At 34.8% G+C, this 12310-nt stretch overlaps 1 protein-coding gene and 1 pseudogene across 1 annotated transcript; both read left to right on the top strand.

Annotated features, from left to right (window-relative positions):
• Window positions 1-1469: 1469 nt before the first annotated feature.
• LOC111383231 lies at window positions 1470-3869 on the top strand (annotated as a pseudogene).
• Window positions 3870-6411: 2542 nt separating this feature from the next.
• Window positions 6412-11978, top strand: LOC111383227 (nuclear pore complex protein NUP85). The gene is made up of 11 exons (XM_023007310.1): window positions 6412-6832; window positions 7490-7592; window positions 7681-7791; window positions 7899-7982; window positions 8113-8184; window positions 8317-8373; window positions 10316-10435; window positions 10509-10709; window positions 10867-10977; window positions 11067-11104; window positions 11271-11978. Exons 1-11 carry the CDS (start codon window positions 6477-6479, stop codon window positions 11485-11487), a joined length of 1470 nt encoding a protein of 489 aa, XP_022863078.1. The 5' UTR covers window positions 6412-6476; the 3' UTR covers window positions 11488-11978.
• Window positions 11979-12310: the final 332 nt, after the last annotated feature.

Below are 12310 nucleotides of genomic sequence, written 5' to 3'. Positions count from 1 at the left end.
ATGGGAAATGGGGTTCCTTGCCCCGAATCCATCCCATTATCATTTCTAATAGTATTGTAATATTGCAATAGTTTCAGATGCGATCAATATCCTTAGCACATATTTTTGGTGGTTGAAAGTTTTTCTTTTGCAAAATCTCTTCATTCGTAATTTTTTTTTTAAACAGTTGGTACTTGGTAGAATCTGTAGGCAAAATAAATATACCATCTATCCCTCTTTGGTTTCTTCTTTATGATTTCAATTTGAATTATTCAATAGTTAAAAACAGAGTGTATTATAACACTAGAAAAAAAATAGAGAGGGCAAGATATTTTTTCTTCGCACAAGGCTTGCTCTATTTACTTGGCTGACGTAGTTTGCAGGCTATTACGTCAACTCGAGAATTTATCTAGTGCGCACCGAACGATAACGATTGCGGGTTCCTCCGTCATAATAAAAAAAAAGCCGCATATTACACAACATAACAAGTTAAGAGTAAATTTAACCAATGCTCACTGAACTTTAAACTTGTTACTACTTACGCACTCATCTTTTATGCGTTACTGAATACTCACTCATCTTTTCATATAATTACCTATCCACCACTCGTCTCTTCAAATAATTGGGTGACTTTTGCGACAACTTCTGACCACCAAGATCGCTGGATTTTGATATCGTTGGAAAGCTCACGATGTTCTTTTCAATTACCATCTAAAATCTCTCCATAACTCCAAGGGATTCGGCCGAAAAATTGCCGCAAAAGTCGTCCAAAAGATCTGAAAATCTGCCCAAAATTTCAGTTTTTTGGGGTGGCTTTTGCGACAATTTTCCGATAACTTTCGACCACCAAAACCACCAAATTTTGGTACCGTTGGAAAGCTCACAATATCCTCTTCAATTACCATCCAAAATTTCTCCATAATTCCAAAGGATTCGATCGGGATAAACTCACAAAGTCAGCATCCCGAACTCTGTCCAGATTTTCGCATTTTCGGGATACTGACTTTGTATGTTTATTCCAACCGAATCCTTTGGAGTTATGGGAAAATTTTGGGTGGTAATTGAAAAGGATATTGTGGGCTTTCCAACGATATCAAAATTCGACGGTTTTGGTGGTCGGAAGTTGTCGAAAAATTGTCCCAAAAGTAGTACAAAAAATCTGAAAATCTATTTTCAGATTTTTTGAGCGACTTTTGTGGCAATTTTTCAATCAAATCCCTTAGAGTTACAGGGAGATTTTAGGCGCTAATTGAAGAGAATATTGTGGGCTTTTCAACGATATTAAAATTCGACGGTCTTGGTAGTCGGAAAGTGTCGAAAAGTTGTCGCAAAAATCGCTCAATTATTTTAAGAGACGAGTGGTGGATGGATAACTATATGAAAAGATTAGTGAGTATTCAGTAACGCGTAAAAAATAAATGAGTAAGTAGTAACAAATTTAAATTGCACTGAGCATTGGTTAAATTTACTCAACAAATTGAATTAAAACAAATTAAACCCTTCCCTCGCTCAAAACCCTAACCCCTCCGTTTTAGAGCGAGAAAGAAACAGTGTGGGCACTGCAATTTTTGAATCTGCGAAAATGTCGATGTCTAAGAGTTCGAAGATGCTCCAATACATTAACTACCGTATGCGCGTCACAATCCAGGACAGCCGGCAACTCATCGGAAAATTCATGGCCTTTGACCGCCACATGAATCTGGTACTCGGCGATTGCGAAGAGTTTCGTAAACTTCCTCCGACTAAAGGCTCTAAGGAAGACCGGGAAGACCGCCGTACACTTGGCCTTGTACTTCTCCGCGGCGAGGAGGTGATTTCAATTACCGTTGAGGGTCCGCCTCCGCCGGATGAGTCACGTGTTAAATCTATTGGTGCTAATGCTGTTCCGGGACCCGGCATTGGCAGGGCAGCTGGCCGTGGTATTCCTACTGGTCCGCTTGTTCAGGCCCAGCCTGGACTTGCTGGACCTGTGAGGGGTGTTGGTGGACCGGCTCCAGGGATGATGCAGCCCCAGATTTCACGCCCCCCAATTTCTTATCCTCAGCAGCCGCAGCAGGTTCAGGCACCGGTTATGAGGCCTCCGGTAGTGCCTCCTCCTGGAGGTTTCCCGCCTAGGCCTGGGATGCCTGGTATGCCGCCTCCACCGCAGTTCAGGCCAGGTGGTCCTCCGCAATTTGCTCAACCGCAGTTTGGACAGAGGCCGATGGGCCCACCCCCACCACAAATGATGAGAGGCCCTCCACCTCCTGGAATGCCTGGTGCTATGCCCCATGGACAGCAACCGCCTCGCCCAGGCATGCCACCTCCTCCTGGTGGGCAGTTTCCTGTGTTTGGTCCCCCCAGGCCTGGGATGCCGCCACCACCTAATGCTCCTCAGCAGAATCAGCAGCAATAGTGACTGCAATTTTTTTGGTATGTAGTTATTAATTTTTTGAGTACACAAGCCTATTGAATAATATAGTATGTTGCGTTGATGTTCATCGGTTTGTGTTGAATCATTGCATTATCAAATTCCTTAGTTGATTTTATTCAGAAAACTTTGTATAGAAAATAGTATAGGTAGCAGATGCTGTGACTTAAATTGTATTTTTTCTAAGCAGGGACTTTGGAGTAATAAGAATGCTTAATTGCTTCTAGTTTTGCCTGCCAGCAATCCCCATTGCTATTAGTAAATTGTAAAACAAACTGGAATGTTCAATAACTTTGTATTATGCTACAGAACTGCATTCATTATTGCTTTTATTGATGTCTCTATTGTTATTCTAGTTCCATATAGACTTGCCTATTTTGCTTGATTATGTTTTTACTGATTTCTTCGAAGATTATGGTACAGGAATACAATGTTGTGTAATGCATTATTTTTGTATACAAATTTAAAAATAGGAGCCCCCTCTCTCCAATGACAATGACAACCACAACAAGCTAATTCTCACTCAGTAAACTTTGGTCATTATCATCAATTTAGAGCTGCCTTAGATTTTTCTCCCATGAGAGGTCCAAGAAATTCAAATCTTTTTACAACTATATGTAGGGCCTTGTCAATTTTAGCCTATCTACCTTGTTAGAATACTCAACCAGGGTATAGATCCTAAATAAAAGAGCTTCTTTATGTTAACAAAAGACATGCTTTGGCCATTCAAATTCCCCCTCCAGAAAGGAAAAACGCTCAAGGAAAAGTAAGAAGAATATAAGTGGGACACACATTTTGCTATCATTGGTGCTGTTGATTATTTTGCTATTATTGATGCTATTGAGGTTGACATTTTAAACACAAAAGCATTGGTGGGAACTTTGTCATGATGCTGGATTGTTAAAAGAATTTAGATCGTATTCATATTCTCTACTGGTTGACTAAATTTTGTTGTTGATTTCTATCATATTTCTCTATTGTCTGATCAGAAATTCATTAAACTATGTGAAAAACACAAGGGATAATGTTTTTGAGTGGACTGGTCTTATTTCATTCACTGCATAATTTTGTGGGGGATTGCATTTTCGAGCTTATATTTTGATATAATTTTAATGCCTGATTATGTTGGAACTGGGTCCACTTGTTGATCTACACCTGATGATTTCATCACGTGGCAGGGATTACTCCAGTTTGGTGAATGAAACCTGTGAAGATTATCAAATTAAGAAATGTTCCCGGTGCATATGAATTTGCTATTAGTTTGTAGTAATGAGATGTTTTATCCATATTTAGGCTTTTCTTTGTTTGTGGTGTTGACTTCATAGTTTCACCATTATACTTTCCCATGATGTTGAGTAAATTTATGTCTTGCTGAATCCTCTTCTCCACTCCCTCACTGCAATACATGTTTTATTCGGTTTGAGGTATGTCTTGTTTGGTTATCAAAAGTGTTTGTTAAATTCAGGCATAAGCAGTACTAGACCCAACTGGTTGGTATAATTGTTAAATTTTATTCTAAATGCTCCTGTATTACTCCGTTGATGTTGATGTTATTTGTGTGCCGTTAGTAAGTTGTAACTTTCATTGAAGGGCCTAATGGAACTTTGGTACTGAATTATTCCTTGAAGGCTATTGACACCCCCACTAGCTTTTCATTGGGTGAAGATTCATAATCTTTACAGCCTATTTGGGAGTGATTTTTTCTCCCAAAAAATTAATTTTTGACCGTTATTTTACTATTTCAGTTGTCATATTTGATTTCTTCTCTCATAGGTAGACTCCACATTTCTCCTAACGGTGAAAAAATCAATTCTCAAAATCACTTCCAAACAGACTCTTAATCTTGATCACATACGTCTTCAATGTTGTTTTTATTGCATTCTTATCATCAAGACGATTAAATTTCTGTTAAGTTACAATAAAAAGATTGATTTGGCTCTCATAATTTTAAATAAGCCAAAAAAAGAAAAAAAAAAAAGAAAAAGAAGAACAATTATAAAGTGGAGTCTAAATATTTAAAATATTATTAGAGGTAAAATATGCTAACTAATGGAGGGTCGCTATAAGGAAAAGAAAAAGAACACAAGACAAGGAAAATTAAGAGTGTATTTGGTTTGCGTTTTCTATTTTTAGTTTTGAATTCATTTTTTGTTTTGAGGGACTGTTTTCGAATTATAGAAAAAGTGTTTGATTTGTTATTTTGAAAAACGGTTTCTCAAAACAAAAAACTAGAAAATGCATTTGGTTTAAAATTTTTAAGAATTCTTTTATGACATTTATTTAATTAATTTGATTATTTAGTAAAAACATAATAATTTTATGCTAATAAACTACCAGATAATATATATTTTAAAATTGGTGAATTTACTATTTTTTTTGTTACAACATAAAATAATAAAATTTTAGAAATTATTTTATGCCATTTATTTAATTAATTTGATTATTTAGTAAAACATAATAATTTTATACTAATATATTATCAGATAATATATATTTTAAATTTGATGAATATACTATTTTTTGTTGCTACAAAAATAAAGTAATAAATAATAAATTTATAGACCAAAAATAGGAATCCTTGTAAAGAAAATAGCTAGTATGTCCTTCATCCTTCAGAATGTATTTTATTGTCATTTGGACAATATAAAAAGAAATAATAGTTCTTCTAAATTTTGATCAACGGAAAATAACAATAATGGAAATTGAAGGATGTTGTGGGTTTTAAAACTATTATGCTTTACTAAATTGTATCAGATTATAACATTTTGGGCCTGTTTGAGCCACATTATTCAAAAAAAATAAAATTTTTAAATAGTGATTTAACATTATTTCAATCACACATTTTTTAATAAAATAATATTATATGCAGATAAAAAAAAATTTATTATTTTTTAACCACACATTTTTCATCAATACACTATTCAAGAATACATTATTACTAAAATAATATGGCTCAAATACCCACTTTATTTTAAAAGTACTATTGAGCATCCTATGGGTGAAAAAGAAAAGAAAAAGAAAAAGGCGTGTTTTGAGTGTTTTCCTTGTTTTGAGTTTTTTTAACTGAAAACAATAAAAACGAAGAAAAATCGTTTTAAGTTTTCAGTCATAAATTTTTCCTTGTTTTCGAAAATAACAGATCAAACACGTTTTGGACATTTTCTAAAATTAAAAATAGAAAATGGATGGAGAACGACAAACCAGACGCGCTTTGTCAAATGCAGAATAGAGAGGATGTCAAGAACCTGTTTGAATTGCACAATGCAATCAATTGCTTTTAGCACTAGGTTTGATTTGCTCTTTTCGATTTTTATATATTTTATTGTTTCATTGAGAGTTTCTTATTTTTTTATTTCATTAAAAAATTCTTGTTTCTCATCTAATTTAGCTCGAACAAGAGAGAAATTCAATAAATACAAATTTGAACCAAAAAAGTTAATTTTTTGAAATTTTATCTACAATTCTTTTTGACGAGGTTCTTTCAATATATTTCACATTCTTACCTATACCATTACAAAAAGGTCATTTGATGAGATACATAATTAAGAAAAATTGATCCATAAAATATGAACCGAAGACAAACAGATGGTTTAACAAGATGAAATATGAAAAATGGTAATCACACAAATTTTGATTTGTTCACTTTCGAGCATAAAAGTTGCATAAATTCTACATATATTCGAATGAAATAATTTTATTTGCAGTCGTTCGTTATCATGTCACTTTACATGACATATAGGTAACGATTAGTGATTTGTTGCATAAGGTAATAAAAAATTATTATATTAATATAAAAAATGACTAATCGTCAGTATATTGATATAAGACGACTACGATAGTGAACAATTACAAATAACATTACTCATTCAAATAAAATTTTTAAAGTTTTTAATAACTTGTTCAATTTTTTGGAAACTACTTATTCGTTTCAAAATTTTACTAATTAAAAAAATACATTCATATCAAAATTTACTTATTTACTGCGAAGTCCTCCATTTTCAGACAAATGTACAAAATTTTATTCATAACCCTTTCAAAACCCTAGGAATTTGAATCCCAAAGCTCTCCCAGTGAGGACTCCGGCGAAATGCCCGGCGTGACGTCGAATTCCAGCGACTCCACTCTCTCCATTGTTCCCCATTCCTCTGACTCTGAAACCCCCAGAGTTTACCCTCTCCGGCACCATGGTCTCACTCCTCCACTCGCCCGCGTTTCGATCTCTTGGGCTCGTGGCAACACGCTCCGCGTCTCGCTCATTCAGTCCGAAGCCGTTTCTGGGCAACAGACTGGCGGAGAAGTGGTAGAAGTGAAACTAACCAATATGAAAGGAGGAGAAATCACCGCCGCGCAGTGGCGAAGAATTGCATATGGGTCTGTCACTCCATTCGCGCTTCTACAGAGCCGGAAGAACTCAATGGACTCGTCGCACTACAGTAAAGACTGGTAATTGGTCCAGTATTTTTTCCTTTTGAAATAAGGCAATGCGAATTCCCAGCGTTTATAGATTTTTAGTTGATTAGAGAATAGTAAAATATCGCCCGCCATTGTGCGAATTTATAAAAGAAAAAAAGTTGTCAAAATTTTTCATATGATGATGGACCTACCCCTTAATTACCTTGACTCGGTCATGGGTCTGTGATTCTGTAAAAATGGTGATACTAGTGATGATAATAATCATGTTTTGCTCAAACGAATCTGGAAATACACTATGGAGCACAACGAAGGAGTAAACTTTAATCTCAATAGTTTGATATAACGGGACTGAGAATGATGTTAATTGAGTCCAACCTCGTGCTTAGAGACAGAGAGAGAGAGAGTTTGAGTTGCGATCTTCCATAAGAATGGGATAAATAGGAATAAAGCAACTTATGACTTGGAAGTAATTGTGCACCTTTAGGATTGCAGGGATTTAGTTTTCTGTTAATAACGCTAAGGTTCTGTAAATTTGCTTTTTAAAGTTTGTTCAAGAAACATTACCTTAATGTGATCCACTCACTTGTAAGCCATAATGCTTTTCTATAAATTTTCTAGAAGAACTTTGTGAAAGAGAAAAATGGTGATACTTGTAAAGGTGACAATGATGTTCTGTAAAAATAACAGGTGGGAACATGTAATGGAGTACAGCAGGGAGATAAATTCTCTTCTTGCTAATTCAGAGTCATCTGGTAATCTGGTTATTGAAGATCCCAAGGCATTATTAAAGGTAATTATCGATTTCTCAATACGTTACTGTTTTGTGGCAGCATATTTGATTTTTAGGATTCAATATTTGACTGGTCCTTGGAAGTCAGAAAGAGGAGGAGCCAACCAGTTTAAAAGCTGCATGGGAGCTGATGGAAATATTTTATGCAGACAAGCAATCTGAGACTTATATTCCTGAACGGTTGCTTGATTGGTTGTCTGTATGACTCTTCCACTTAGTCATTTATCTATTCTCAATGTTCTGGCATTCCTTTTTATTCTTGAGGAATTATACTTCTTCTGACTTAATGCTTATTTTCTTCAACAGGATTATGACTGTCTGTTCTCTGGAACTCAGCCAACTGCACATGCAAAACTTGTTGATTTCCAAAAAGAACTTGTAACTTTACAGGTCTTGGCTTATCCTTAATCCTTACATTTGATGTTTTCAGTTTTCAACTTGGCCTTCTCATTTTTCATGCTTTTTAACTGAATTTTTAAGCTGAAATTGAACAACTTTTCTCATGTTTTTTGCCCACCAGATAATTGAGAATGATCCTAAGTACTGGGAAACAATGTCCTCAGCCTTAGCAGTTGGCTGGCTAGATATCGTGGTAAGGAATGATTTTTTCGCATTATTCACTTGTATGTTAAAATGCTCCCCATGGCCATAATAGGCAGGTGGGCTGCTTCTTGAAAAATGATTATCTCACTATTGAGCATTAAATTCAACTTACAACTGGCAGGTAAAACTGTTGCATTTGCATGGATCTTATCAGTTTGATCAGCTAGGGAACCGTGAGGTTAGTGAATGATACCTATTTTTCATTACACAACTTCTACTGCCTAGTCCAAATGGATTAACGTTTTTTTCTTGGTCATGTGTTTCGTGGAACAATTTATGGGAGCGCCATATTGTTTATCATTTTGCAGATTTCTTCCCCTTCATCTTTTTAAATGAGTAGCTTTATTTGTAATGAAGATGGTGAAAATACTAATCACCACGGATTTGAGACTCAGAGCAAGCTGAAGCCATCATTTTGAGAAATCTTTCATTTTTGTCTGGAATGAAGACGAAATACCTATATTTTGTTTCTTGATGAATTTTGTAGATGAGCTTCACTGTTGTAGAGAGGGATGACTTGGCATAGATTCTTTTCTATTCTCCTCTGTATGCTGTACACAGATTGCACCTTCACACCACTGGGAATCAAGATTAAAATAGTGCTACCTTAAGAAGCATGGATACTTATAAATTTATTGCTTACCCATATCTGATACATATTAAAGCTTCGACACGTGTTTTTTTAATTATTTTATATTTTTTAAATTTCTGATACATGTCGAACACCTTAGTACATGGGAAAAATAAGAGTTTTATTGGTTTTAAACTCTTTTGAAACTCCTTGTATTATTATTGTCAATAGATGATAGTTTTTTTTACTTAATCGATAATTATTGTGATTATCAATAATTTATTGATAATAGATATTATTTATTTAGCCCCTGTTTGGTTCCCATTCTTTTCTCATTAAAATGAAAAATTTGACCGTTATCTATCACATCAAGTCACCAAATTTGAATTTCTATCTCTTACGTGGGGCTCATAACGACTATATTTTTCATTCTCATTCTTCCAAAAATGAGAAACAAACGGGGGCTTAGTAACAAGGAGTACCTACTCTTTTGTACACTGCATGACAAGGAATAAAATAACTCCACAATGAACTGAAAAATTGGTGTTTATTCATGGAAATCAGTGCCTTTTATCAAGTAAATTAAATCCTTACTTAAAAGGAGAATCCAAAATGTAGGAAATTGTCAAAGACTCATTTGATACTCTTGAAGGTGTTGGGCTGCATGAGGTTGCTAATCTATTATTAGATGAGCTAGAGTTGGAGAATGTTATTTTTAATTAATAAAGAAGTGGATGGTAGTAATGTTGAAGAAAATGCTTTGTAACAATTAAGGATTTAGATAAAATATTTTTGTATTTTATTTTGTTTTTATTGTCAGCCTTCTTTATTTGTGTTTTTATAAAATAATGAAATTATGCTGAATTTTATATTTAACATATGAAAATACTCCATATGTTACATTTACACTTGCACATATCCGTGTATCCTAAGTTTTGCTGAAATTTGTATCGATGTCCTCGTATCGTAACATATTGGAATCTGTACTTCTTTGGTGCTACCCATACTGGAAAGAAAAATACTTGATCTGACCGATTTACTGTTTAACTGGTCTGTGAATAATCAAGATGAGCGAGGAAGGCTAATTCGAAACAAGTTTCAACTCAAACACTTGGTTTAATTTTCTTATTATTCCGTGCTATTCACCTCCTTATGAGTTTAGAAGTCAGCATTGTTTTTCATTAATTTAACCACACCAGAAATGCAAGTTGCAATTTTAACATGTGCACTTCTGTGGACAGAGTAGGTAAGGAAATCTCTATTTGTTTTATTAGTCAGTTTTTGACAGTGTAATCTGTGTGAGAGACAACGTGAGATCTCTGTTTGCATCGTCAGTCAATTTTTGATGGTGTAATATTATGTCATTATTCGAGTTTTTATTAAGGAAATTATTGTCGGGTACATTAAGAATTGGAAATGGAATTTGCTAGTACTAAAACATTTCCCATCTTGATTTTATTCAATGTCATTCATTAGTTATGTATGTTAACGAAGTGTGTGAAGATGATATGAAGTACAATTTGAAATCTTTTGCATCTATTGTAAACAGACAGAAAATGGACTTGTAGAAGCAGTTGCTGTTCTCATATCTCAAATGCCACGCATGCGGCCTGATATACCATTGGGAAAATTAGGTGAATGTTACCATACCAAGCCTGAGTTTATGAAGGTAGTTTAGAGACTGGAATTTTCATCTAGTGTGACCACTCTGTTCTGTTCCTTGATGCATTTTTATATGTCAGGCATGGGAGAAGTGGAGATCACAAATTACTAAATTGGACTGCAGTTCATTCTGGCTTCAATGTGATCACCATCAGACTCGGGAAGGACTGAAAAATATGCTTCAAATCATGCTGGGAAACACTAGCATTCTCTCCAATGTGACGTATCATTGGATAGAGCTTTATATATCTCACTTTCTGTACGTCAGGCCTTTCACTGTGGTCAGTGTCAATTTCGATCTTATACAACGCTTAAGTTATTTCAGATCATTTATAAGTTGTATTGGATGCCCGTTGAAAAATGAAGGGTAAAAAGTATTATGATACGTATCTCAATATTCCTGACACATGGGCACTGAAATATTTTGTTATGATACAGGGTTTAGAAAACATGTGCAACTTAGCTCAGAAATGCATGCATTTGAAACCAATTTCCAATCACCATAAGTTGATGGGACTCATAATTGGGATTCTAGAAGAAAATATTGAGGTAAGCCATGTGAAAGTCACAATAGCATTTCTTGGTTGGTTGGGTTCTCATATGGTCAAAAATCATTTGACTAATCTTTAATGATTCAGGTTGTTCTGGCTGAATGCTCTAGATCATTTGACCCCTGGTGAGACACTGATCCAGCTTAACTTTTTTATGTATTCATTATTGGTCTGTCTATTTCTTCTACAAAAACTAATTATTAAGGAATTATTATGGTCATCGTTGAATGGATGCATTATATACCTTGTATATGGCCAGTAAACATAATCTGATGTTAGTCTTTTGAATAGGATGATTACACATGCTATAGAGCTGCTGACAGCTGGGAGCACTCAAGCAGAAATACTTATACATGAAGAGCAGTCTAAACTGGGAGGAATCAGCATAGAAGAGCTTCAAAGACTTGTCTATGCTCAAGTTCTATCTTCTCATGCAATGACGTGGAATGTAAGTGTTCATGGAATGTGTTCTTATGTGTATGGGTATCTCTGTCTCCTAGTTGTTTGATTTCCTGGAACAATGAGTATACATAAATCAAAGTTACTGATACACTTTAACGTCCAATTAGACCTATCTCTGTCAATCATCATTAACACTGACAGTGCACAAGGTTTACAAGGGTGGTACTGTGCTGGATATGTGGATCGTAGAGGTGCCAGGTGTATGCAAGTTTCCCTTGCCAATAGTAAAATGTTCTGCGTATTGTGTCTCTATGACTATTGAATTTTCACTCTTATTCTCCAGTCCCTTGAATTTTCGTTATAATGCAGTCCCAGCCACAAAGTTGGGTATAATTTGTAGATGTGAGACTCTTTTCAGAATTTATGATAGTGAAGATTGTAGACATTCCTTCAAGTTATCTTTAATGCACATTACTACTTTATTTGTATGCTTGGCATGGATGCTCCGTGGACTAATTAGTTTTCTCTCCTTTTTCTTTTCTTTTTCAAAAATAGTTGTATAGCTGTTATTCAACAATTTAGACTTGAAATACTGTGTCCTGCTGCTGCTGACAAAGTTGGGTATAATTTGTAGATGTGAGACTCTTTTCAGAATTTATGATAGTGAAGATTGTAGACATTCCTTCAAGTTATCTTTAATGCACATGACTACTTTATTTGTATGCTTGGCATGGATGCTCCGTGGACTAATTAGTTTTCTCTCCTTTTTCTTTTCTTTTTCAAAAATAGTTGTATAGCTGTTATTCAACAATTTAGACTTGAAATACTGTCTCCTCCTGCTGCTGGTTCCTCTCTGGCATATTTGTGGTTTTGATTTTGGTTTCTATTAGCTATTTCTAATATTACGCTTTCCTAATTATTTTGATAAT

The sequence above is a fragment of the Olea europaea genome, unplaced genomic scaffold, assembly GCF_002742605.1.
Source record: "Olea europaea var. sylvestris unplaced genomic scaffold, O_europaea_v1 scaffold2636, whole genome shotgun sequence".
Taxonomy (NCBI): Eukaryota; Viridiplantae; Streptophyta; class Magnoliopsida; order Lamiales; family Oleaceae; genus Olea; species Olea europaea.
Note: the sequence above shows the minus strand (reverse complement) of the source record. Positions and strands in the feature narration are given on the sequence as shown.